The sequence below is a fragment of the Mirounga angustirostris genome, unplaced genomic scaffold (genome assembly GCF_029215605.1).
Source record: "Mirounga angustirostris isolate CCGP_5_RB_7025 unplaced genomic scaffold, mMirAng1.0.hap1 SCAF_1, whole genome shotgun sequence".
NCBI lineage: Eukaryota > Metazoa > Chordata > Mammalia > Carnivora > Phocidae > Mirounga > Mirounga angustirostris.
In genome coordinates this window covers 197,223,363-197,248,122 of record NW_026991709.1, presented here as the reverse complement: position 1 = coordinate 197,248,122, position 24,760 = coordinate 197,223,363, and the positions used below count along the sequence as shown (strand labels likewise).

Below are 24,760 nucleotides of genomic sequence, written 5' to 3'. Positions count from 1 at the left end.
CCCTGCTAAATGGGTGGCCGGGAAGGCGAGTTCTTGGCCATTGGGTTCAGGCCCACATCCACGCGGACAAAACTACTAATCCCAGGGGGCTGTGCGCGCAGATGACCGCAGGCCGGCTGAGCGCAGAGCACCTCGGGAATTGTAGTCTACTTCAGAGACCCCAAAGCCTACGACGTTCTAGCTGAACTATGTACCCACAATGCCCTGCGCACACGCCGCCCCCCCCCCCCCCGCCCCCCGTTACATGTGCATCCCTGCACGGTAGTTAAACTCTGAAGCTGCCGCCTTGGAGCAGCCTACCACGGCAGGCAGGACCGGCATTTCTTGGCACGGAGGCTGGACATTCGCGACAGGAAGAGCGTGGGGCTTGGTAGAGCTGGGTGAACAGTCAAACCTTAGGCAGTGAAAGAAAAAGTGACTTTATGATGAAGCAGAGGACAGACAACAGCTTAGCACTTACAGACCTTAGCCAAGATCCTGGAGCCCACCTGTCCCTGGACGGGTCTCCTGTGACCTCTCCATGGACCCAGTGAGGAGGTGGAACAGAGCTCTGGGCTGGCAACACTAACCATCTGGAACGGTGACTCTCCCCAGGGCTGCTTCCTTATCAGAAGGGATCAAGTGATCTCAGAGGACCTTTGGTTTTAAAATGGTGTAAGCAAAATAATAATAAAATAAAAAGGTGTAAACCTTTTTTTCTGGCCCCTTCCACTTCCCAGGGGTCCCATGGGAAGTGGGGGGTGTGTATAGGAGGACTGACTATAAACTGAATAGAACAAGAGCGAGACAGAGTCCTCCCTCCAGGACTGGAAAAATGGCAGCAGGGACAAGAGACTCAGGGACAGGTAACTTCTGGCTTTATGCTGCTTCTTCAGGCCTGGGCTCAGGCCTGGGCTCCTGGCAGGTAGGGCCAGCCCAGCCTGGGTAACAACGGCAGCTAAAGGACTCCCAGGCTCCAGGGCTGCCATCTGGCTGCAGGTGCAGAAAGGCTTCCAGCTGTCCTCCATCTTGCCAGGCACAGCGCCCATGGCCGTGGCACTGCCGGTGACTGCAGGCTATGGCTGCCCTGGTCACGTTGATTACATAGGGGCCCAGGGTGCCCACTAGGTAGTCATGGAGATGCCAGCACTCCTCCTGAGGAGAGGGGAAGGATGTATCAATGCTCCTGCTCCATGGCTCTGAGATGGTCTTTCTCCCAACCCTGGGACTCCAGCATGGGCTGCATGGCAGGTTGGAGGGGCAATGATCACCTCAGAGCTGGAGAAGCTTAGGTCCCCCCAGAGCACCACGCCGGCTGCCCCGAGTGCTGCGCTCACACCAATGGTCTGCACAAGGTCATCCTGGAGGCAAAGAGCTGCTAAGCCAGGCCTTGCACCTTCGAGAAACTTTTCTGGCTCATCGCCATGATCTGATTCCACTAGAGTAAGATTCCTTGGTACTGAGCCTCTGAGTGGCTTCTCAGGTCCTCCACTCAGGGTCTGTCTCCCCTCAGACCAGGGCTCCAAACGCTGGGCCTTGCCTTCCCCCTCAAGGTATTCCAACACAGAGCCTTACTTCCTTTTCAGATGCTCCAGAATAGGACCTCCCCACTAAAAACTAGATCAGGGCCTCCCCATCAGATCCCCCCAGGGCAACATCTTCTCTTCAGACCTTCCTCGGACAGGGCCATGCCCCCCACTCAGACCCCTGGATCTCAACCTTCACTCACCTGAGACAGGAACCTCCCAGAGCTCCGGTGTGTGAGGCGGGCATAGGCCAGGACAGGCAAGGGCTGTGGATGCCCAACGGAGGCCACACGGAAGGCCTCCTCCAGGCGGTATCGGACAAATGCCTGGTGGTAGATAGGCGGCAGACTGGGTGGGAGGTAGATGCTAGGAAAGAGGGCGCTGGAGGCAGCCCAGAGCCAATGAAGTTGGGTGTTGCGGGCAAGAGCGGCTGGGTGGCAGTGGCCAGTGTAATTGGAAGCCATACCATGCCAGCCATTGCTACAGGCTGGGAAGCGGTAGAAGCCCCAGAGCCCATGGGGTTGCAGTGCCTGGCCCAGTCGCAATGTGTCCTCCATCAGGGCCCGGGCTGCCTGTTCAAAGCCAGCATGGGCCTTGTGGAGCTGCTCCTGGGGGCTCAGGTCGGGGAATATCCGCTGTGCCCAAGCCCATGAGGCTGCCTGATAGGCTCGGCGGCGGCCCCAGTTCCCAGCCCAGAGTGGGCTCCATTCCTCCCAGTCTAGCACTGCCAGGCCAGCGAAGCCACGTCCTAGGCTGTGGTGGATCTGGTAGGCAGCCCGTGCCAGGTGGCGGTCAAGAGGGACAACCTGGGGGATGCCCCCATTGTGAGCTGTGCCCCTGGGCCCAAGGTAGGGATAGAGGCCGAGCTGGTTCTTGTAGAAGATGGTGATGTTCTGGCCATGGAAACGCTGGCCACGGTTGGCTGTGATGCCCAGGGCCTCTAGCGGCAGGTGCACGCCAAAGCGAGTCTTACAGTGTGCTGAGGGTATGTTCCACAGCACAGAGAAGGGGCGTTCAGGAGCCCAAAGCAGGGGCTGGCCAAACCCCAGGCACAGGGCCACTCCGAGCACCAGGGCCAGGCCCAGCTGCATGATCATGCCCCAGGGATGGAAACCTGCAGGAGAGAGGGGCTGTGAGCTTAAGAGTCCATGGCCATGGCCATACCTTCCATACAGCAGGGAAAGCTGGGAACACTCCCCCAACTACTCCCCACGAGGATGGGGGGTGGGGAAAACATGGCCCCCCTGTGGTCCTCTAGCCCTCTCAGACCAGCCATGCCATGCGTCAGCCTGGGCAGCTCCCCTCCCATGTTCTCCATCTTTGTCATGACACCACTGTGCCCTCTGACTCCTCGCCCACTCACAGTTCTCACCAGTCCCCTTCTATCCTGTCCATCTCGTTCCCTGCTCCAGGAACACTTAACACCCTCCCCCTTTGCCTGGCTTGATTCCTACTTAGCACTCAGGTCTCTGCTGTGACATCACCTCCCCTGGATTTCCAAACGGACTGAGGGCACTTGGGCTCCCACTGTCCCGACATAGATCCTGCCACTGTATGCCTATCTCCTTCTGTTCCTTGGATCAAGGCCCTATCTGTCTAGTTCCCCATTGCCCGGTTTAGGGCCTGACACACAGTAGGTGCTCAGTGAATGGTGATGAACGTGAAAGGGTACAGACACCTTGTCACCTGGGCCTGGCAGAGTGGGAGGGGCAAAAGTTAGGTGTCCCTTCATCCATGGCCCCAGGGCCAAGGTGGATCCGGAGGATCTTACAGAGATAGAGGATCTAAGATAAGGCTGGGAGGTGAGGGTGGGTCAACAAATAAACTGTCACAGCCACACCCAACAGAAGCCTTTATTCAGCCACACTGACAGCTCTGAGCCACAGCTATGGAGCAGTCTCCCAGCCCCACTGGTACTCAGGAAACATGGCCAGGCTAAAGCTGCCCCCAGGCTCTAGGGACTGGAGGTATGGCCAATGGGCTGGGCTGAGGCTGGTACTGTCCCAAGCAGTCCATCGACCCTGAAGGACAGTGCCTTGCCCTGGGTAGCCCTCAGATGTCCTTTTCCATCCAGAATATGGGGCATCCTCTCAGGTCTTGGTACTGCGTCTCCAGCAGGCTTTGTGGAGGGGGGCCTGCAGGAGGTGGGGGTGAGGTGATCAAGGGCTCAGGCAGGGGAGGGGGTGGTGGCAATGATGGCCCCTTGGGGACTCTTGGGGCAGTTTGGACAGTTAGACTAGGAGCCTTGCAGGGTGGCCGGGGAGAGGGGGCTCTGGGGAAGGCCCTGAGCAGGGTGGCAGGCAGCTGTTGGCTGGTGAAGACCAGGCCCTGCACAGGCTCACCCAGCTGGTAGCCCAGGTGGGCATAGAACTGCAGCTGGTCATGGGTGGTGAGGTGTAGCCGGCGGAAGCCCCGGGCCTGAGCAAAAGCCTCCAGGCCCTCCATCAGACGGCGGCCAAAGCCGCGGCCCCTCAGAGCCCGGGCCACCACCACTGTCTCCACCAGGAGGCTCTGGGGCCGGTCTAGCACCCGTGACAAGCGGGCATGACCCACCACGATGGGGGCTACCTCGGGTGTGGGGCGGGGGCTCAGCAGCATCAGGCAGAGGGGGAAGGCATCTGAGGACTGGCCCAAGGAGTGCAGGCGGGAGGCACGGCTTCGGGGCCACTGCTCATTGATGAGGTCGGCACAGGCATCCAGGAGCTCAGGTCGGCAGTGCACAGGCTCCAGGGTCAGTTCAGCCAGGTTGGGGGCTGGGGTGTCCTCTGGCTGGTGTGCGGGATCCAGGGTCAGCTCAGTGGAGCCAGGACTGAGAGTCATCTCTGGATGGCATGCAGAACCCGGGGTCAGCTCAGCTAGCCTGGGGCTCAGGGTCAGCTCTGGCTGGTGTGCAGGATCCAGGGTCAGCGTGGCCAGGTTGGATCTCAGGGTCAACTCTGGCTGGCATGCAGGATCCAGAGTCAGCTTGGCTCGGCTGGTACTCAAGATCAGCTCTATCTGGTGTGCAGGGTCTAGGGTTGGGGTCAGCTTTGGTGGGCCGGCGCTCAGAGTGAGCTCTCACCTACATGTAGGATCTAGGCTCAGCTGAGTCAGGCTGGGAGCCAAGGTCGTCTCCTACTGGGTTGCAGGTGGCTCAGTGGCAGGTTAGGGATTAAGAGCACAGTCTCCAGACAGTGGTATCTCCTCAGACCACAAGGGTGCTCCTCTGATGGACAACAGCCACGCTAGGCTGTACCAAGAGGGAGGACAGGGTTGGGGCAGGGAGGGGCTGACAGAGTGCTAGGTGGGCCATGTGTCCCGGAACTGGTAAACTACACCTTGTCCCCATACTCACCTGATGGCACAGGTGACCTGGAGACCATCCCCTATACCTGACTCAGGTGGACAGCATTTCAGGCAACAGAAATAGGTCCATCATGTCCTGCTCCACATTGGAGGGAGGCTGAAGCCTAAAGGCTGGGGCAGAACCCAAGAGTCCTGGCCCCAGCCTGCTGTGGCTACAACTTTGTTCTCCCCAGGATGGTGGATTTAGCCTTACCATCATGGCTGGCTGGCCATCAGACAGGACATGCAAACTAGACACCATGATCCCTTACTTAAACCCACTCAAGATTCCCTTTGGAGGAAACACAGCTGCCCCCAGGAGCACCCCTGTTCCTTCCTTTTCCCTACATTCTTGGTCCCAGCCTTTTTGGCCGCTTGGGCCATGCCTGCCACCTGACCAATCCTGGGGTACCACTCACCCACCCATTTAGGATGGGATTTCCCTTCCCTGCCTGCAGCACAGAGCCCATGGCCCCCTCCCCAACGCTCAGGACACTTTGCTTGGGCACAGACCCAAATGTCCCTTCAGATGGGGCCCCAACAGCACTGGCAAGGGGCCTGGCTCACAGTCTCACAGCAATGTGGCTCTTGCAGGCTTGGTTCCCCACTGGCCTGAGTTTCGTAGTCACCCTAGATAAGGACCACAGCTTCCTTCCTAAATCCACAAGGGTGTCCAACCGCCACCGGGTTGGGGCCTCAGACCTCCTGCGCCTAAATCCCATTGTTTGCCCATCCTACCCCAAACCGTGCTTCCAGAAGATCTATGCTGGGGGATTTCTGGCGGTGGGGGATCCGCTGGGCTGCACACTTCTACTCACCTGCTCCAGAGAGGACGTCCTGGCTCCCCTTCCCCACCTCCCCAAGAAGGTCCCCTGAGCTTGAGGCCAATTCCGCACTGGTCGTGCACAGGTAGGAGCCCCCCGCCCCACACACTATATCCCACTCGGAGGGCTATAAGCCCCTCACCTGCATCAGCTACCTCCTCAGCAGCCGCCGCCCTGGACCTAGAGGGAGGAAGCCCCAGGATCCGCCCCCAGGCTTGGAGCCCCAGACTTCCCCGCGGGCTTAACCCTTTCAGTGCCGACCCCACCCACTGTGGGCGGGGCTCCTGGGTCCTCACGGAGAGGCGGCAAGGCTCTCCTGGGCCTCAGTTTCCCCCTCCCTCCTAGTGGGTGACAAACCATGGAGTTTTTTGGGGGGGTGGGTGGGGGTGCTTCGGGAGCTTGACTCTGGGTGGGTGTGGCTCGGCATGCTCTGGGAGGGAACGACAGACGCAGGGAAGGCGTGCGGGGCGGCACAGCCACTTGAGGACCGCACGCGTGGGGCGGACGGGAGACAGTGAGAACCAACATGCTGCGCGTGGGAAGGGGGAGTTACTGACATGTTGAAGCCAAGATCCGGGATGCTCCGCGTCCTCGCTCCGCGCTGGCCGGTTTCTCGCTCTGTGGCTTGGACTCTTCCGACCGCCCGCGCTGGCCCCTAGCGGTACGGCGGACGCAATGCAGCCGTCGCGGCCCGCAGCGCCCCACCTGGTCCAGACTTTCCCTAGGCCGCCAGCCCCCACCCCGCCTCCGCGCGTCACCGCTTAGGCTCCGCCCCCGGCTCAGCGCGTCATAACACCGAGCCCACGCAGACCCGGTCTCTGCCCTGGCTCCGCCTCTGCCCCTCCCGCCGTCGCCGAGCCACAGCTCCCTGCGCCGGCGCTTCACCGCTGTGACCGAGCGCAGGCTCCACCTCCTCCTCGACGTGCCCCGCCCAGTGCAGGCCCAGTCTCTGGCTCCTGGGCATCGCTTAGGTCTTTCGGGATTCCGCTCGGCAGAGGCCCTGCCGGGGCCCATCACGCCAAAGCCTTGGCCGGGTGCAGGCCCCTCCTCCACCTGGCTCTACTTTCGCCTCGCCCCGTCTCGCCCCACCCTAGGCTCAGGCAGGTCTCGGTTTCCGTTGGCCTCCCGGGTAAGAGGGTCCTGTGTGGAAACGGTCAGGTAGAGCTTCCTCCTGAAATTTGGGTCCCATCCTTGGAAACAGCCGCCCTCGGACAGACATTAGGACTGGGTGAGAGAGACGAGCCTTTGCTGTGCCCTCTTGCATCCCAGCGCCTGTACGTTTTGGGCACTCAATAGCTCTTGAAGCAAGAATCATGTCTACTTTATTTGCGAGGCTGGTACCTCTGAGCAGATTCAGGTTGCGTGCAGGGCTGGTTACTGTCAACACAGAGTAGGAGCCAAAGGGCTCTACCTCTATGGCTAGACAGCCTGGGTTCGACCTAAGCTGCTCTGTTTTCTGGCTGTGCAACATTGGACAAAATGGTTGCCCTCTCAGTGTGTGCCTGTTTCCTCATAACGTCATGTTAGGATTGAATGAGTTAGTCTACTTTAAATACTTAGCACAGGGGGCGCCTGGGTGGCTCAGTTGGTTAAGCGACTGCCTTCGGCTCAGGTCATGATCCTGGAGTCCTGGGATCGAGTCCCACATCAGGCTCCCTGCTTGGCGGGGAGTCTGCTTCTCCCTCTGACCCTCCCCACCTCATGCTTTCTCTCTCTCTCAAATAAATAAATAAAATCTTTAAAAAATAATAATAAAAAAAATAATAAAATGCTTAGCACAGGACTTGGGGAGGAGTAGGTGCTCAGTGAATGTCAGTTCTTGTGATAGCTGCAGCTTAAAGACTGGGCTCAGTGTCTCTGGAGATGTTAATGACCCTATTGGGTGGGTGCTGGAGGCTCTAACCCCTTCAACTATCCTGGCCTGTAAGCATGTGTGCAGGTGCAGACATATGCTCTTGATGGTGGCTGAGAGTAATCCTGACTGACCGTGACTTGTGTGACTGCTTGTACTTGAGAAAGCTGTGACCAGGCTCAGAGTGCATTAGGTTGTGAAACCAAATAAATAAAACCTCATTAAAAGAAATAAAAAGAAAACCTCATTTAAAATGGAGTCGAGCGAGACGCTTGGGTGGCTCAGTTGGTTAAGCGTCTGCCTTCCACTCGGGTTGTGATCCCAAAGTCCTGGGATCAAGTCCCGTGTCGGGCTCCTTGCTCATCGGGGAGCCTGCTTCTCCCTCTCCCTTTGCTGCTGCCCCTGCTTGTATGCTTGCTCTCTCTCTCCTTCTGTCAAATAATTAAGTAAAAATAAAATGGAGTCGAGAGGCTAGAAGGGGGAACTCACACACACCACTTCTTGCAGCCTTTTGCAGACCCAACAGGAAGGAGACTACTTTACTCCTCCAATGGGAGGAAAGATTTTCTCATTGCCTGACAACAGCCCAGCCAATGAGAGAGCCTCATAGCTCAATGAAAAGCCATCACCCTTCAAACTCCCAGTTTTACTCCAATGGATTTTCTGTTTATAACAGGCCCTTCCAACTCCCCCCATTCCTCTATAAAATAGCATTCCTCCTCTTTGTTCTCCAGACTTGCCTATGGTTTTGCAACAGCTCACATATCTCAAATTGCACTTCCCTGCGGTTCCCCCCAAAAAACCATTTTTGCTGGTAAAATAACCAATTTATTTTTAAGGTAAACAGGTGCTCAATGTGTGTATCCTGGCGTGTGACCAATCACCACATGCCCTGCTGCTCACACCGTGCTCCCTTCCAGCCACGGTAGCAGCGACATTGGAACTCCACAGCCATCTGCATCTGATCCTCAAGTGAGAGGGCACCTTGTAGGGTCAGGGGCCTGCCACCACGAGTGAGCTGGATGGAGAAGCTGGCGGGGTTGAGGATGAGGAGGGCCTCAGGGTGGCTGGGGCGCCTGGCACAGCGACCATGGCCTGAGCACAGGGCTTGACTGCACAGAAGAGCCCCACTGGTCACGTTGAGGATGAAGGGCCCCAGTGTGGTGTCCACATACTCCTTGATGGCCTGGCACGATTCCTGAGTGGGAGGAGGAGCATCAGGGACACCACGATCATGCATGGGCCTACCTAGGGCATTGACACACTCACCTGCTGGCCCGCCAGGAGTGCAGGGATAGAAAGGGCCGGCCAGGGTCTTCCCAATCAGCCTTCCAGCCCAACTCCTGCCCCCACCCTAACCCCCATCCTGGGCCTGAGCTCACCTTGGTTTTTGTGTTCTCCCAGCTCACCCAGAGTACCACTCCTGCTGCTCCCTGGGCTGCACTTTCCCCCAGGCTGTGCTCCAGCTCATCCTGGGGAAAGGGACCGCATAGCTCTGAGGGGCCTTCCTCCCCTCCCTCCCCCACACAGCAGATTGCTGTAACACCACCGGGTGGGACAAATAACTCATAGTCCCCACCTGGGGCTGCTCTGGCCCCGGTAGCGAGAGGCAAGCCTGTCCTCCTCACCGTAGCCTGCAGCAGGCATTCCATCTTTGTGATGAACGTCTGTACCGAGCACAGAGCTTGGCACACAGTAGGAGCTCAAGGAATGGAGCATAATGGATGAAAGTGCCCCAAGGCTGTGTGGCCTCACTTATTGGACCTAATGCCTGACAAGGTAGGCTACAAGGTGGGTGGGGTCATAGGAGACTCACCAGGGACAGAAAGCGGTTCGTCTTGTCATAGAAGATCTGAGCATAGGGCAGCACCGGCAGATTGGGGTCCCCAACACCCATAGCCACACGGAATGCCTCACCTACACGGTGCCGCACATACATCTGTCCCTTCCCCGTGCCCTCCAGCTCTGCGGGCATGTAGATGCTGGGGTAGAGGGTGTGGCTCTGGCTCCACAGCCACCCCAGCTGGTCATTCTGGGCACTGACACCCGGCGGGCACTGGCCAGTATAGTTGGGGCGTAGAAAGTCATAGTTGTAGCAGTCAGGGAAGCCATAGAAGCCCCAGAGGCCACGAGGCCTCAGAGCTTGCCCCAGCTTGAGGGTGCCTGCCATCCAGGCCTGTGCAGCCTCCTGGAACTGGTCCCGTGCTGTTGCCTCCACCCGAGGAGCTGGCCAGTCGGGATGCTGCCCCCGTACCAGTGCTCGGGAGCGCTGCCGGTAAATGTCCTTGGTGTCCCAGTTGAAGGCCCAGCGTGGGCGCCATGCCTCCCAGTCGATGACTGCCAGCCCTGAGAAGTCGGACTCAGGGATGTCAGCCAGGATGTCCTGGAAGGAGCGGGCCAGGTGGGTATCCAGGCTGGCATTCTGGGGCAGGCCACCAAACACAGGCTCCCCAGCAGATGTGTAGTAGGGGTAGGTGCCCAGCTGGTAGCTGTAGAAAATGGTCATATCAGGGCCGCGGAAGGTCTGCCCAGGGTTGGCCACCACATCGAAGACACTGACATCCACATCCACGCCGTATTTCTCCAGGCACCACTGGGTGTTTGCGTTCCAGATGGTGGTGAAGGGCTGGTTGGGCACCATGGGGCTTCTGGAGCCTTGGGCCGCGCCAAGCAAGGTCAGGAAGAGAGCGTAGGTGGGAAGCAGGTGGACTGCCATGGCAGAGGATGGGTCTAGGGAAACCTGACCAGAGGAGGCAAAGCTGAGAGCAGGTTCTGAACTCTCTGACCCCTGCTCAGAGAAGGCAGGCCAAGCCCCTTGCTCATTAATCCACCCCTGCTCGGCCTTAGGTAAACATTGACCTTGGCTCAGGGCTTAGGGAGGTCAGAGGGCAAAGGAAAGGTGTGGAGGGGGAACGCTGCCACTGGAGGGCACGTCTGAGTTGCTTCTAGGGCGGGGCCTTTGCCCTCCTGTCTCCCATAGGCTTTGCCTCGGCTAAGCTAACCAATCCCCTTCCCCAGGGGCCACAGAAGCCATGACTCTGTTTTGAGAAGAGCTGCTGAGAGCCAGGCCCTCAGCCTCCAGGCTGACCTGACTGATGGGGGATCCTTTCCTGTCTTCCCCCAGGAATCCTGGCCAGCCATTGGAGGAAGAGATGCTCAGCTGGACAGGTCAGCCCAACCCTCCTGTATACCCACCAGTCTGCCCAGTTGTCCCTGCTGACCTCAGGGCTGAAGGGCCTCATCCTCCAAATTTCCTGACCCCAGCGTGAGGGCCTAGGCAGGGCTCAGCAAGATTCTGTTCCTCAACTCTGGCCCCAGCTGCACCACACTCAGAGGAAGCTGCTGCTGGAAACTGAGCTTTTGTAGGGGGGTCACCCCACCCAGTCTGGGGGCGGGCTGAGGGGCAGGCCCTGAGTTGGAGGGCTGGGCCAGGCAGCAGAGCCACCTCAGCACCCCTAACAAAGTGCCTTGCTAGAAGGTGGGGCTGGGCGGGAAGCAGCCCCGCCCACACGGTCAACATCACGGCAGGGCTTTGTGGCTTTTTTTGGGTTGGGGTGGGGGTGGAAGCGGTGCAGGGGGGCTTTTTGGGTGGCAGACCCCTCTGGGCACGCCTGTGTGTGGTACTGGAGTCTGGGTGCCTCAGTACAGTACCCTGAGGGAGCCTACTTTCCTGCAGGGCTGCATTATGATATCTCTGGGTCTTAGGCACTTTTGCCTTTGTGGGCCCCTTCCTCAAAACATTAAAAAATGCATTTTACAACTGTGCTGGTACAAAGACAAGTACAATCCAGACTGAAGTCATTATTATATATTCATTATTAATATATATTTTCCTCTGATTAAAAAAGTGAAGACGGGCACCTGGGTGGCTCAGTCGTTAAGCGTCTGCCTTTGGCTCAGGTCATAATCCCAGGGTCCTGGGATCGAGCCCCACATCGGGCTCCCTGCTCTGCGAGAAGCCTGCTTCTCCCTCTCCCACTCCCCCTGCTTGTGTTCCCTCTCGCTGTGTCTCTGTCAAATAAATAAATAAAATCTTAAAAAAAAAAAAAAAAGTTAAGACTGTTTTTGGGCCCCTAGAAGTATTGCGGCCCCAGGCCCTACACCGACTATGCCCAGGAGGTAGATCCCCTCTGCTTTAGGGATGTGTGTGAAAGGCACTGTGTCTGTGAAGTCAGGGCTGGTCAGCTACGGTCTAGGCCTCTGTGCAAGGTCCAGTAGTATGTGCAAGTGTGGGATCCAGTGCCTGAGCTGGGTGTGACTTCGCAGTCTTGTGACTGTGAGACCCCGTGTTTGGGTGACCATGGGTGTGTCACTGACCACATACTTGTTCATTCCTTTGTGATTTCACTTGTTTGCTGATTCAGAAGCTGATTGAGACCTGCTAGGTGCCCAGGCCCAGGCATGCCTGCCAGGGTGGGGTGAAGGAAACCTCATATCCCTGATCCAGGTGAAAGTGCTACCTGAGTCCACAGCCCAGTCTGAGCCTGAGCCAGGGACCCCCTGGCACAGTGGTCAATGAGTCAGTGACACAGCCGGCTACCATCTGGACTCGGTCCTCCAGGCTAGGATGGAGAAGCTGACAGCGCTGAAGGAGGAGGACCCCAGCACAGGATCTAGCCACAGAGGTGGTGGCTGCTGATCTTGTTCAGGAAGCAGGGTCCCAGAGTGATGACCATTAGGCTCAGAGAGCCTGGCACAACTCCCAAGGGCTGAGGGGACAGGAGAACACCAAGGCAGCCCCGACCCTCTTCCTGAGGGTTCATGCTACCTTCAGGTGCCCCATAACCCAGCCAAACCGGCTGGCATTCTCTAGCTGGCCTCAGTCCAGGGGAGAAGCTCTAATGGTGGAATGGCAGGAAGATGCTCCCCAGCCCCAGGGCCCTGCCCACAGACCCGCCCCTGCTGCACTGCTCTGGCGGGGTTGGCCCAAGTGCTGTGTGTGTCTGGGGTCAGTCCGGCTTCGTGGTCCAGCCCTGCCTGCCCTCTCTGGTGGTGTGCATATCCCAGGTCTGAGCCACCTCCCTCCCCTTTACACCTACCCACCCACAGCTGTGGCTGTCCCTGAGTTGCACTTTCCACAAGGCTGTCGTCCAGGTCCTCCTGGAAAGTGATGTGAGGTGATCACAGATTTGCACGGAGGGGTCCCAGCCGATGGGTACAGGTCACAGATGTCTGGGGGAGGTAAGAGTTGTGTAGGTCGGGGCGCCTGAGTGGCTCAGTCGGTTAAGCGTCTGCCTTCGGCTCAGGTCATGATCCCGGGGTCCTGGGATCGAGTCCCGCATCGGGCTCCTTGCTCCGCGGGAAACCTGCTTCTCCCTCTCCCACTCCCCCTGCTTGTATTCCCTCTCTGTGTCTCTCTCTGTCAAAAAAATAAATAAAATCTTAAAAAAAAAAAAAAAGAGTTGTGTAGGTCACACATGTGGGGGAAACCACAGCTTGGCACGGGTATGGAGGAGTCCTGGCTAGGTGGGAAAGGCCACAGATGTTGGGTGTTACCGATGTGGGTGGGGTAGCTCACAGGTGTGTTTGAGGGTCACAGCTGGGTAGGGCAAGTCAGAGGGGTGAGGGCAACACAGACGAGTCACAGCTTCTTCCTTGCCCTCTTTTTGCTGGCTCCATCATCTCGTGACCTTATAGACCAACACCTTCATCTTCTGTCCAGCAGGCTTCTCCCTACCATGGCCCCGAGCACTGGGCACCCTCCCCCTCCACGTGACTGACGTTGCCTTCTGTGCTCCCGCCTAGCCCCCTTCCCTCCGTTCTCGGCCGTCGCCAGCCAGAGGGACGAGGATCACCTGACAACCTGAGCTGACATCGATGTGGTGGGGCTCGCTTCTCCAGGCTCTGCTCCGCTGACCACGTCTGACTTGGCCTTTGCATCTAGTGTGCATCCCCAGGACAACAGGGCCCTTTGCTGGTGTGGCTTGCAGATGCAGCCCAGCCCAGCAGTGGCACGTGTGTGAGTGCTGTTTACTGAGCAGGTGAGACTCAAGCAAAGTCAGGCGTGGTGCCACTCGAGGGCTGCCCTTCCTGCCCTACCTGTGGTAGCCCCTGGCCACGCTGCAGCCTTGGACTGCAGGTCCCAGCCGTGTTCCAACTTCCTGCAACCTTTGCCCGCACTTTGTCTCTAGTAGCAAGCTTCCCCTTCCCCTTTTCAAACTCAGTGTAGAAAGCACTTCCTCGAGGATACCTCTCTTGAGGCCTTGTGGCTGGGCTGCCCTCCTTCACCACTTGGCTGTTTCTTGAGTCTGTCTCCCCACAGCCAGTGTTGTGTCATCACTGACATGGACAAGGGGACCCAAAGTGTGGGTTTGATGGCTGAGGAGAGGGGCAGAGCCCCTTCAAGAATGAAGCAGGCTGGAGCTAGTCTGACTACTCCAGATGCTACTTCTCTCCCCTGGGACAGCTGGGGACAAGCCACATTCTCCAATGGTCAGGACGGGGCTGACCTTTGAGGAGGTCTCTGCTCCCAGACTCAAGATGCCTCCCTCTCGCCCCATCGCATGTCTTTGCGGTGGGACAGGGTTGAGACCTCAAGATTCAGGTCCCAAACCCCAGTGGAGGACTGTGACCCAGCTGGGGAGAGGTGTATGTGGCTGAAGTCCACTGCCCTTGGAGCAAGGAGTGGAGAAGACGCCCTTGCCTGTGGGAACAACAGGGAGGGGTGGTCTGGCTACCTGCCCAGCCAGGGAAGATCAAATATCCACTTCCCGTCTCCCTGGGTGGGCAAGGCGAGGTGAGTGGCACTGGCCCAGCTGGGGATCCAGGGGCAAGGAGGAGAAACACAATGAGCCTAGTCCCTCACGGAAGGCTGGGCCCAACTGCTTTCCAATCAATACGGAGAAACCCACAATCCTGGGTGTTGGGGTGGAATGTGAATCCCTCCGTTCCCAGTGGCCCCTGCCCCAGCAGGGCAGCTGCAGAATGGGCAGCTCTGGGCCTCCAGGTTCCACGGACCGCATTTGACGGATACGAAGTTCCCAGCAGAGAGTCTCACGGAGACAGGCCTGCGCTCAAACCTCCTGAGACACCCTGGAATCTCTCTCATGTGTCCTGGCCTAGGTGCAGACAGTCCAAGCACAGAAGCAGGTGTTTCATATTTAATTTACAAAAGAGACCCCAAAATAATAATAATAAACTATCCAGGGGCAGGAGAGTAGGGTCAGGTCCTCTCTGGCCCGGCTATACCCCTCTTCCTCTCTGGCAGGGAGAAAAGGGGCCTCTCAGGGAACTGCCTCCCCCTTAGAACAGGGGGGTGAGAGCTGGTATGGACACCCTGCCGGGCATCCCCGGGGCTCTGCCCCCTCGGAGCTCCAGTTTGTGCACCCCGGGCAGGCTCCTACATGCCTGGCAGAGGCCAGCTGGCCCGGCAGCCGGGAGAGAGACCCCTACAAAGTCCAGGTGAGGGCCAGGGCTGCCCCAGCCAGCGAGCTGGTGAGGAGGGGCCCAGCGCAGGCCCCACGGGCACCGCCAGCTGCCCGTGTGCGGTCCCACTGGCACTGCTCGCCCCCCCAGCCTAAGTAGCACTGGCAGCGGAAGTGCGTCTGCAGGTAGTTGAGATCCGCCCAGCTGAGCTCCCCCTCTGGGCGCAGCTGGGGCTCCCCAGGCACGCGGCTAGGCACCAGGCGGAAGCTGCTGGCGCTGAGGTGCAGGAAGGTACTGGCGCTGGGGTCGCGGCGTACACAGCGCCCGTGCCCATGGCACTGGGCCCAGCTGCAATACTGGGCAGCCCAGGACACGTTGACTACGTAGGGGACCAGCAGCCGCGTCAGGTAATCCTTGAGGTACTGGCAGGTCTCCTGAGGGCAGAGGCCAGGGATCAGGGTCAGGGCCTCAGCCCACAGGCCCGGATGGAAGCCCTGTGTTCTTGTAACAGCGCACACGTGTGTACACATACATGCGTGCTTGAGCCCTTACTGCCCCTGCTCCCACTGAGAAGGGAGGAGGGGACAGAGACGAGCCCAGCAGGGCGGCTGGCGGGGAGAGGGTGGAACTCTAAGGCTGTTCAGGACGGTATGACCCCTTTCCTGGGAATAGGGGAGGAACCCTTTCTCCTCTGTTGGGACCAGGGAGGCCTTGGGTGGGAGACAGACAAGGGGCCCAGACTAGGTTGGTTTGCCCACCTTGAGGTTGGCAGCCCAAAGCTGCAACTCTCTGCCTGCCCCCCTGCAGACTCCACTCTGTCTTACTCACCTTGCTGGTGGTGTAGCCCGCGTCGCCCCAGAGGATGACCCCGGCCGCGCCCAGGGCTGCGCTCTCACCAATGGTGGAGATGAGATCCATCTGTGTGGGAGGAGGACAGTCACGGGGGAGACTGAGACCACAGGGTGAGGACAAGACAGGCTGGACAGGCCCCCACCCTGTTCTGCCATGCTGATCCCCTCAGCCCAGTACCCCTTTCCACCCTCAGGCAGAGGCTGTTTCACTTTCTCATTAGATGTGCAAGCCGTTTGCACTCCTACTTTGGCTTCCGTTTCCCAAGCCAATAGCCCACTTGAATCTAGGATGTATCTATCAGGATGGACTCCCAAGTCCCTGCTCTGCCCTGGATGTGCTGGGAAGCTTTGAGCAAATTTCTCAGCATCTCTGGATCTCAATTTTCTTATCTGCAAGATGGAGATAATGATGCCACCCTTTCACAAGGTCACAGGGAGAATGACGGGAGGGGATGGAGAGCAGCTAGTCAGCTAGGGGGCAGGAGGCCCCCTGCTATCCCAACCCGGCAGTGGTTGTGCGGGGCGGGGAGAAGGCGGGGGCCGGCACGTACCTCGCTGAGCCCTGTGAGCCTGCGGCTGTAGGTGGGGCGTGTGAAGACGTAGACCGGGAGCGCGTGGTTGGCGTGGTGGGTGTGAGCCACGCGGAGGGCCTCCTGAACGCGGAAGCTGACAAAGTTGCGGCCGTGGGTGGAGGACGCCAGTGTCTCGTCCAGGTAGACGGAGGGGAAGAGGGCTGTGCTCTCGGCCCACAGCCAGGCCAGCTGGTCGTTTCGGGAGACCTCAACATCAGGGCAGCGGCCTGTATAGGTGTCCCAGTTCTGCACGTAGTCGTGGTTGTAACAGTCGGGGAAGAGGTAGAAGCCCCAGAGGTGCCGCGGCCGCACTGCCTTGACAAAGCGCAGCGTCTCCAGCATGAACTGGCGGGCCGCAAACTCAAACTCGTACTGCGCCTGCTTGACCACACGGTCTGCTGGCCAGTCAGGGTGGCGAGTGGCCACCAACTGGCGCGACGACTGGCGGTACACGTCCTTGTCCTGCCAGTTGCGCACCCACACGGGCCGCCAGTCCTCCCAGTCGATGACTGCCAGGCCTGCAGGCTCCTGTGTACGGATGTAGTGCTCCACGTGCTCCTGCAGCATCTTCAGATGTGCCCAGAGGCTGCCATTCTGTGGCACGCCCCCATGCACAGACCTCCCCACGGAACTGAAGTGTGGATACAGGCCCAGCCGGTCATGGTAGAAGATGGTGATGTTCTGGTTCACAAAACCCTCATTAGGCGAGGCCTGCACATCAAAGGCCTTCAGGTCCAGTGGTACCTTGAGGCGAGGGCCACAGTCTTGTGTGGGGACATCCCATGCTACCACAAAGGGCCGGCCGGTGAAGATGGGTGGCGCTGTGGGCTTGAGCTGGGTGGCCCATGCCACCAACACCAGGGCCAGTGTGACGGCAGGGCCCAGGCCTGCCCACATGCTGGGGGCTGCAGGAAGACGGTGTCACCTGCCTGGCACCAGCTCAGGAACTGGGGGAAAGATGGGAGAGAGCAAGTTAGTCTATAGAATCCTGGAGGTGCCCACCCCAAACCCACTCACACTCCCACAGTCCAGGCTGTGTGGGGCACTGTGCCCAGGGCTGTTCAGACCCTGTTAGGTGACTGTAACAGGTCTGAGAGACCACCGGCCATGGAGGGGAAGGCAAGACACCCTGGGAACTCACTGCCAGGAACATAGGGCTCCTTCCTAGAGCAGGTGGCTTATGGCCGGGCAGAGACCTCTGGTAGGTCTGTGACTCTCAGAACTGGCAGACTGAGCCATGGACTCACTGCTCAGAAATATAGATACCTGCAAAACCACCCAACACATGGTTTCAGAGAGCCCCGAACCCGAGGCCCACTCTGTACCCCGTGAAGAACTCCCGATCCAGAGAAATGATAGCATTTGGATAAGGCAGGGCACAGCTCATGCAGCCACCAGGAAGCTGGAATAGAGCCGCGGAGCTGGTAGCTGTGCAGCACCCGCCTGGCAGAAGAGCGAGGCTGTCAGGACTTTGTATCGAGCGCAGACACCCTCCCAAGCTTGGTGGAGGCCCCACCGGGACAAAGGGGCGGCGGACCTCCCACGGCGGCGCCAGCGGACCGGCCCTTCCCTCGGCAGCCCCGGGGAATGCACGCGCCCGCCCGCGGGGAGGAGCTCACTTCGCCTGGCCTTTGTGCGGGACCCCGCCCCCGCCCCGCACGTGGGGCCGGGGCCTGAGCCGGGCCGGGTGGGGGTGGGGTCCCTGGGCCGCCCCGCTGGGCGCATCCCCGGGGGTCCAGAACCCAGCCCGCTGGGAGAGAGCCGCTAGGCTTGCACTGCTCGCCCTCACCTCGCGCGGGGCGCCGCCGGGACCCGCGCCATGGCCAACGCCATCCCCGGCCCAGCCCGGCCCGCTCCGGCCGCTCGCCCAGGCGCGGCCCCGGCTCGGAGCCTCTGCTGCTCCGCCCCCCCTCGCCCCGGCCCGCGGGCCCTTTAAGAATCCAGCGTGGAGGTGGGCCCGGGGCAGGACTTGAGGCCGGGGCAGGAAGGTGTGCCCGACTTTTACGCAGCCAGTGCAGCGTTTCGGCCTCCAAGGTTCCCAGATCCTCCGCCGAGGAATGTGGCCACCCATGTGGAGCCGTGAGCCCCCTCCAAACGGGGCTTTCTTCTGGAGTCTCAGGCGCGAGCTCCAGTCAGCCCAAGATTTCCTCCCCCACCAGCCCGCGGCCGGTGGTACAGTCCTCCCCGCTCCGCCGCGCGACCAGCCGCTTAAAGGGACAGCGTAAGGGACGGGAGTCGTGGAGGGAATAAAGAAGGTGGTGTTCCTCCGCCCGTCCATAAGGTGGTGCTGCGGCACCTGGGGCCTTGGCTGGGGGCAGCAGAGGATCTGGCCCCGTACCCGCGAGTGTAGCTTCCAACCCTGGGGCAATTTGGAAAGAGGGACGGTGACCATAGCCGACCTCGGGCCTTCCGGGATAGTAACACCCAGTCCCCTACGGATCAGGGCTCCCCTTCCACCCCCCCGTCCCAGTCTGAAGGGAAGCCCCGCCCCCTGCCAGATTGGGGGAGGGGGACCAAGCGCCAGCCTCTTAGCCCTCGCTGGGCTGGGCCGAGGCTGTGGTTGTCTTGGCAACACGAGCTTTGAGTCGCAGCGTGGCCGGCCCCGCTGGGGGCCGGTAAGCCCGGCGGGCCCTGGGGGTAGGGCCCCCTGCCCGCGACCTGCATTAGGGACAGGCCGATGCCTGGGCTACCGTTCCCTCCTGCCCACTTTCTCTGGAGGCCTGTAGGAGCCCCCCAGGCTTTATTTCAACTCTGAGGAGGCTGCTACCCTCGCAGAAGTACCCGGCCCGACCGCAGAGAAAGCCGGTCTGGCTAGAGGGGCTTCCCCGGGCCTCCACCCGGTATCAGGAGCCCTTTCGCCCCACAAGCCCCTCCCGCTGGGGAGCAAGCTTGGAGCTGGACTGGGCCGAAATCTCCCTGCCTCTTACTAGATCCTCTCCCCCGTATGCGGCTCAGCTCCCCCAAAGGGCCCGGGTCTGCACCACCAGCCCATTCCCGTCCGCGCGACAGGGAGAGGAAGGAGAGAGAGCTCCTGTGAGCGGATCTAAAGGGGGTGCAGACCAGTCGCCTGCACTGGGCTCACCTGTGTGGGAGCCCGTGGGCCCAGTAGGTCGGCGGCCTCCCTTCTTCCCCGCGTGAGCCTCTCCAGCTAAGCTACTCGCACCAGCTGCTGCCCGCCGGGCAACCCGCCGGCGACTTGATAAACCCCATCCCCTCCCACCCGCTCCCGCCTCCCACCCCAGCCCTTTTTCCTCACTTCCTGCTGCCCCTCTGAGAGGAAAGGGCCAGGAACAAGCGCGGGGGAAGGGACCGCCTTGACCCTGTTTCCCTCCGGCATGCCCTGCTGGCTGGCTGCCCTCCCCACCCTTCCCCCCTGGAGTATGCCCTGGCCCTGTGAACTGCACCAGGTGACAGGAAGGCTGTGGGACTTGGCTCAGGTGACAGCCTCCGCCATGCCGGCAGTTTCCTAACCCTGAAAGCTCTTCTCCCTAACCTTCCCTTGGGGTTGAGGCCCATCCTCAAATCCAGTAGCCTGTGAGTGGAGGGGCCCCAGTGGTGGGGTGCTTGGCTGATGGTCCCCCAAGGCAGGTGGTGAAGAAGGGGACCGGCCCTGAGGCAGTTTGGGGAAACTTCCAGGAGCTGAGTCAATTTTTTCCCACTGAGAGCAGAAGCATCCCAAATGTGACAGAGTGGACAATGTGTTGATGTGTGTGACTGCAGGGTCGGGGGGTGGAACAGGGGCTGGGAGGGGTCTATAGGCCTCCAGCTCTTCTGCTGGAGGACATTCCTAGGTGAACTTCACCAAGACACTGCAGAGTAGGGAGCTCATAACTGGAATGAGAAAAGGGCTGTGTTTCCATGGGAAGGGGGTGCCCATAACAGGACTGGCCCCAGGGAGAGCTGCAGCAGAGTCCCAGCAGACTGTTCCAGAGAGTTGGACAAGTCTGCACACCCTCAAATCACCCTGAGCCTACCCCATTCACCCTACTGGCCCACCTCCCTGATGCCCGGGGCCTTTCTCCTAACAAGGCTGTGGAAGACTGGGCAACTGGGGGAACTGGGTACACACCCTAGAGTCTGTCCCTGAGGACCAAGGAGTCCAGGACATGGCAAGGGAGGGTGTGTTCCCATACCACTGTGCTGGCTCCATAAGGGACACAAGCCTTGGAAACTGCAGGGGGTGGGGGCCCCTGGGGAAACAAAGGCCAGACCAGACAGTCCCAGGGCAGGGACACTTCCTCAGGCAGCCATTAGGAAGGAAATGAACACAGCCCAGTGGAAGGGAGTGGAAGAGCACTGCCCTGACCCCCATTGTTTCCAGCTTTGGGGTCAGCTGGGGCAGGCTGAACGCAGGGAGTTCCCCCACGCTGGGACTGTGGTGACGGGAGATGGGATGCCATCTGGCATGGCAGAACCCTGGCCCTGCGGCAGTAAGGGGGAGAACGGAGGATGACACGGCTTTATGTCTGGCATCTTTTCAGGAAAGTGGGAAGGTGCCCAAAGAAGAACTACAAAGGCTGCACAGGATGATCCTGCTCCGGATGTGACAAATTTAAGCCTCCGAAAGACTGGCAGGCCAACTCCCCAGACCCAGAAGCCTGTGTCCCTGAACTCCCTCTTCCCTAACTGGAAGTTGGGCTGATGGCCAAGGGCCAAGCCTAGTAGGGAACAAGCCTTCTAGAAGGGCCTGAAAAGGGTAGGCTGAATGTACACAGGGGGCAGCTGGAGGTGAGAACACAGGGCCAGCAGGGAACAGGTGGCTGAGTTCTGCCTGATGGAACAGAAGCCCCAAACCCACTCTCCTGGTGGTACCCACAGGCACTCCTGGGAGGAAGCAGGTGGGTTTGGGCTACATAGCCTGGCAGTAGGCCAAAAGCATGGTGGCACCCATCTGATTGCTGTCCACTTAAGATGGGTCTTGGAGGTCCATGGGGTTCATGTTGTGACCTCCTGTGGGGTCAGCTCACATGGCTGGGGGCATGACAGCTGTTCCAGAACTACCTGAGGTCATGCTCTCACCTCAGGTCAGGCAGATGGGGCCAATCCCTAGTGAAGCACCCCAAAGGCTTCCAATTCCATGGGTCCCCACCTATTAGACACAAGAGAGGAGTGGCCTTCCATTCTGAGGGGCCCTGCAGTGAGGGCTGTGTGAATACACTGCCACCTGCTGGTCACAGCTGGGATGGCCACAAGCTGGGCTCAGGCTTACTCCGAGTCTTGATGATAAAGATGGGAGCCATCAGAGTAGCCCAGTCTAGACCTTGGATGTCACAGCAAATGCCACTCTTGTATGCAGGGTCTACAAATAATTTTATTGGAACTAAACAAATAACACAACAGCCTTCTTAGATTGGGGGCTGCCCTTCCCAAGCCATTTCCCATACTCTTAAAAGCACAGAGCTTGCACAGTAAGGAATTAAAAAAAAAAAGTCATTTTGATGTAGAAATCAGACTCTGTCCCAACATCATGGACTATACTATTTACAGGCTTTCACATTTTAAGTATTCCTTTATGGTTGATCTCTCCTTCCTGTCTCTACCCAGGGGCTCCAGTACCTTCCATTGACTGATCCTGGGGGATGAGTATACTGTAGGGAAAGGGGTGGTGGGCTCCTCACAGCTATTGGCACCAGCCCTAGGGGTGCTGTCCCTCACCAAAGGGTGGCAGATGGTCTCCTCCCTATGGCAGGGGTGTTGGGGGGGGGGCAGGGGAGCTGGTACAAAGGCAAGGAGGATTAGACAAAGTAGGTGGGTTGGGGCAACTCCCCATAGGCACAGGCATCATAGCCCTTCCTGATCCCATCTTATGCCCTCTCAACTGGGGGTGTGTGTGTGGGGCAACAAGTAGTTGCAGTGGGGAGGGATCAGTCCAGCCCTGGGTGGAGGGAGAATCCTCCCACACCAGTCCCATCTCCTATTAACAGCCAGAAAACTGTCCATCCATCTGGGAGTGGGAACAGATGAGCAGGGAGGCAGGAAGAATCAGGCTTGCACTGCCCCCCACCTCTGTCCAACACAGGAGGAATCGAGGTAGCAAACGGCTGAAATGCTCCAACAAGGGGGTAAGGGAAATGAGGGAAAGGAAGTTCCCACTTGCATACAGTTCCCACAGCCCAGGGGCTGGAAGAAGGCAGACCTTGCTTGTAAAGTGCTGTAGCCCCTAGCAGGGCTGGGCCCTACACAAGCTTGGAAGAAAGCAGGCTAGGCAAGGGTGCAGGAACCAGGCATTCCTGACCAGCATGTGCCCTGCCATGCTCCTTGTAGGGATTGCTGGGGAAAGTGGGCTGGTAACTCTGCCATTAGCCCTCGCCAGCCACCAGCCACCTCGTCCACATATAAACCAACACCCAACCAACATTGCAGGACTGCCCTGCTCACAGCTGAAGTTTCCAGGCCAATGCAGTTTATTCAGGGTTGTGGCCCCAGCTTAGATTCCTTAATGGAAGCCACACCTTGAGCCTGGGGGTTTCTTGCTGGGGTAGGGAGTGCTTATGCCTGCCACTCCCCAGGCTCACACCTCATAGAGGATCACAGGAAAATCCACGTGGATGCGGGGAGGATCCAGCTTCACGATGCCCTGCCATGGAAACACAAGCTAGTGAGGGCCAGCTCCTCCCCCAAGAGCCCCCACCATGACAGCAGACCACATGTGGGTCTACCTCCACACACTCAACGTACACCCTATGACCACTGCCCGGCCCCTCACCTGAGGAATCAGGTTCTTATGCACCCGCCTCAGCTTGGCCCGCTTCTGCCCGTTCTTGGTGACGATTGTCTCCTCGTAGAACTCGTGAGCCAGATCCCCATCCTCATCATAGAACATGGAGCTGTGTGGAGAGAGAGGGAACGGGCTGGGCTGGAGCCCCACACCCGGTCATGGCAAATAACCAGACTACAGGGAAGTGTGCCCACCTCCAAATGGGGAGGAACAACCTTGGTGGGAGGGAGAGAGGATAATATGCCTGAAGAATCCCTTGTTTAGGGCTTGGGGTCTACTAGAAGCAAGTGGGGAGTGGGATGGTAGCCAGCGCTACTCTCTCAGTCTCCAAGAAGAGAGATCATATCAGAGCACATTGTCACGGCAGCCAACTTCAGTTCTCATCACTGGTGTGTTCAGCAAAAGTAGCCATTCCAACATCAGGTCCTTGCCTTCACCCAAGACTTCTAGAGTGGGCAGCATGATGGCCTGGGCATGTGTCTCACTCCAGAAGATGCTGCTGGCCCTGAGCCAACCTGAGATGGCAGATGCCTGAGCTAGGAGGGAGCCTGAAGAGAAAAAGGTTGACTCCTCCCCACCCACCCCAGGTGGCTGGTGTAGCCAAACTACCACTGTTGGGTCTCCCGTGTATCTACAGCCAAATCTCCAGTATCACCTGAGTACCATTTCCCTGGGCCCACCAGGGGCAGGCCAATAGTGCTCCTGTCTGGACCCGTGGAAAGAGAAGGGAGGTCAGGGCTCCAGATCTGCAGAACATACCTGGGTGAGGGTCTTTTTTTACCCAGGTTCCATCCTCAACACTAGGGCCCAGTCCTACTTTCCTGGCTACTACCCTCAGAGGTCCAACCCCATCACGGTGGGGAACGGAAACAGCCAAAACAGGGTTAATTCTTCCCGCAGAAGAACTGGGGGAGAGGGAGGCTAAGAGCCTTCAACTTTCATGCTGGGCAGGAAGGGATGAAAGAAAGAAATCCTGAAGTCGCAGGGAGGCTCTCTGTCAGCTTTACCGTGCAGAGGGCCTGCCCATGGACAAGCCTCAGGCCCACTCTTCCCCTAGGGGGGCCTTCAAAGCAGCCAGGTCGTCAAGACCGACTGCTCTGCTTTCCCCACCCCTTGCTCCCACGGGGGCCCGAAACATGGGACTCCTCCTCGAGCTCCCTGTAACGCGCGGAGCCCTGCCGCCCGCCTGTTCTCCCCGGGGCGGAATCCGCGCCCTTACCCGCGGCGCGTGAATACGAAGGGGGGCACGACTCGGCCTCGCGGCCGCACCAAAGCTTGCTCAGCGACTGCCGACTCCGGGCCTCCGCCCCCCGCCGCCGAGGCGAAGGGCCACAGGCCCCGAGCTTTGGAGCCGCTGGCGCCCATGTCAGGGCCGCCGGCGCATGGCGAGCCCCGCGACCGCTTTGCTCTCACAGGGCCGCCGGCGCCGCCATGCCCTGCCTCGGCCTCCGCTCGCAGGTGCCGCTGCCGCCGCCGCCGCCGCCGCCGCCGCCTTCCGCAGGCTCCGCTGTCTCCACGGAAACCTCACTTCCGCTTCCGCATGCTGCTCACGATGCCTTCTCTGATTGGCTGCTTCTCTCGTCGGTTCGCGGGGCGGGACCAATAGCCGCTGTCAGAAGCTAGGCATCCCAGCAGGCACCGCGAAACGTCAGGTCCCAGCAGGCCAGGCTCTCCCCAGCTGGGACAGCTCCCACCCAGTGAAGTGGATGTCCTGCTTTCTTCATGTGTGGCGTCTCCGACGTCCCCGAC

At 59.4% G+C, this 24,760-nt stretch overlaps 4 protein-coding genes across 14 annotated transcripts; all 4 read right to left on the bottom strand.

Annotated features, from left to right (window-relative positions):
• Positions 1 to 160: 160 nt before the first annotated feature.
• HYAL3 (hyaluronidase 3) lies at positions 161 to 6,203 on the bottom strand. Of its 3 annotated transcripts, XR_008505130.2 has the most exons (5): positions 5,796 to 6,203; positions 1,709 to 2,619; positions 1,251 to 1,340; positions 489 to 1,134; positions 161 to 394 (listed from the first exon to the last, which is right to left on the bottom strand). XR_008505130.2 is itself a non-coding variant. In XM_045862304.3 (4 exons), the coding sequence occupies exons 2-4, from the start codon at positions 2,600 to 2,602 to the stop codon at positions 859 to 861; spliced, it is 1,260 nt and encodes a 419-aa protein (XP_045718260.1). In that variant the 5' UTR covers positions 2,603 to 2,619; positions 5,796 to 6,203; the 3' UTR covers positions 400 to 858. The 3 variants fall into 3 exon arrangements, 2 of the variants coding, with proteins under 2 accessions (XP_045718260.1, XP_064451829.1); XM_045862304.3 differs by lacking the exon at positions 161 to 394 and having other exon boundaries at positions 400 to 1,134; XM_064595759.1 differs by lacking the exons at positions 161 to 394; positions 1,251 to 1,340 and having other exon boundaries at positions 400 to 1,134.
• NAA80 (N-alpha-acetyltransferase 80, NatH catalytic subunit) lies at positions 2,629 to 6,615 on the bottom strand. The gene is given in 4 exon segments (XM_064595766.1): positions 2,629 to 4,421; positions 4,423 to 4,734; positions 5,796 to 5,833; positions 6,211 to 6,615. Coding segments are annotated over 2 exon segments (894 nt in total). The 5' UTR covers positions 4,453 to 4,734; positions 5,796 to 5,833; positions 6,211 to 6,615; the 3' UTR covers positions 2,629 to 3,557.
• A 1,695-nt stretch (positions 6,616 to 8,310) lies between these two features.
• HYAL2 (hyaluronidase 2) lies at positions 8,311 to 19,505 on the bottom strand. 9 transcript variants are annotated; one of them, XM_045862298.3, is made up of 6 exons: positions 19,376 to 19,505; positions 16,273 to 17,240; positions 15,699 to 15,788; positions 9,322 to 10,245; positions 8,888 to 8,977; positions 8,311 to 8,703 (listed from the first exon to the last, which is right to left on the bottom strand). In XM_045862298.3, the coding sequence occupies exons 2-6, from the start codon at positions 17,188 to 17,190 to the stop codon at positions 8,386 to 8,388; spliced, it is 2,340 nt and encodes a 779-aa protein (XP_045718254.1). In that variant the 5' UTR covers positions 17,191 to 17,240; positions 19,376 to 19,505; the 3' UTR covers positions 8,311 to 8,385. The 9 variants fall into 9 exon arrangements, with proteins under 9 accessions (XP_045718254.1, XP_045718255.1, XP_064451717.1 ...); XM_045862299.3 differs by lacking the exon at positions 19,376 to 19,505 and adding an exon at positions 18,083 to 18,236; XM_064595647.1 differs by lacking the exon at positions 19,376 to 19,505 and adding an exon at positions 17,619 to 17,816.
• Positions 19,506 to 21,586: 2,081 nt separating this feature from the next.
• TUSC2 (tumor suppressor 2, mitochondrial calcium regulator) lies at positions 21,587 to 24,531 on the bottom strand. The gene is made up of 3 exons (XM_045862297.3): positions 24,231 to 24,531; positions 23,000 to 23,120; positions 21,587 to 22,870 (listed from the first exon to the last, which is right to left on the bottom strand). The coding sequence occupies exons 1-3, from the start codon at positions 24,374 to 24,376 to the stop codon at positions 22,805 to 22,807; spliced, it is 333 nt and encodes a 110-aa protein (XP_045718253.1). The 5' UTR covers positions 24,377 to 24,531; the 3' UTR covers positions 21,587 to 22,804.
• Positions 24,532 to 24,760: the final 229 nt, after the last annotated feature.

Bases quoted from the DNA above. Each gene is read 5' to 3' on its own strand.
- HYAL3 (XM_045862304.3), bottom strand. From the start codon at position 2,602: ATGATCATGCAGCTGGGCCTGGCCCTGGTGCTCGGAGTGGCCCTGTGC. The intron at 1,341-1,708 runs GTGAGTGAAGGT...CTTTGCCTCCAG, and splicing joins CTGGGAGGTTCCTGTCTCAG to GATGACCTTGTGCAGACCAT. The intron at 1,135-1,250 runs GTGATCATTGCC...CCCTCTCCTCAG, and splicing joins TAAGCTTCTCCAGCTCTGAG to GAGGAGTGCTGGCATCTCCA.
- HYAL2 (XM_045862298.3), bottom strand. From the start codon at position 17,190: ATGTGGGCAGGCCTGGGCCCTGCCGTCACACTGGCCCTGGTGTTGGTG. The intron at 15,789-16,272 runs GTACGTGCCGGC...CCTCCCACACAG, and splicing joins GGCTCACAGGGCTCAGCGAG to ATGGATCTCATCTCCACCAT. The intron at 10,246-15,698 runs GTGAGTAAGACA...TCCTCTGGTCAG, and splicing joins CGGGCTACACCACCAGCAAG to GTTTCCCTAGACCCATCCTC.
- TUSC2 (XM_045862297.3), bottom strand. From the start codon at position 24,376: ATGGGCGCCAGCGGCTCCAAAGCTCGGGGCCTGTGGCCCTTCGCCTCG. The intron at 23,121-24,230 runs GTAAGGGCGCGG...CTCTCCACACAG, and splicing joins TTCGTATTCACGCGCCGCGG to CTCCATGTTCTATGATGAGG. The intron at 22,871-22,999 runs GTGAGGGGCCGG...TTTCCATGGCAG, and splicing joins ATAAGAACCTGATTCCTCAG to GGCATCGTGAAGCTGGATCC.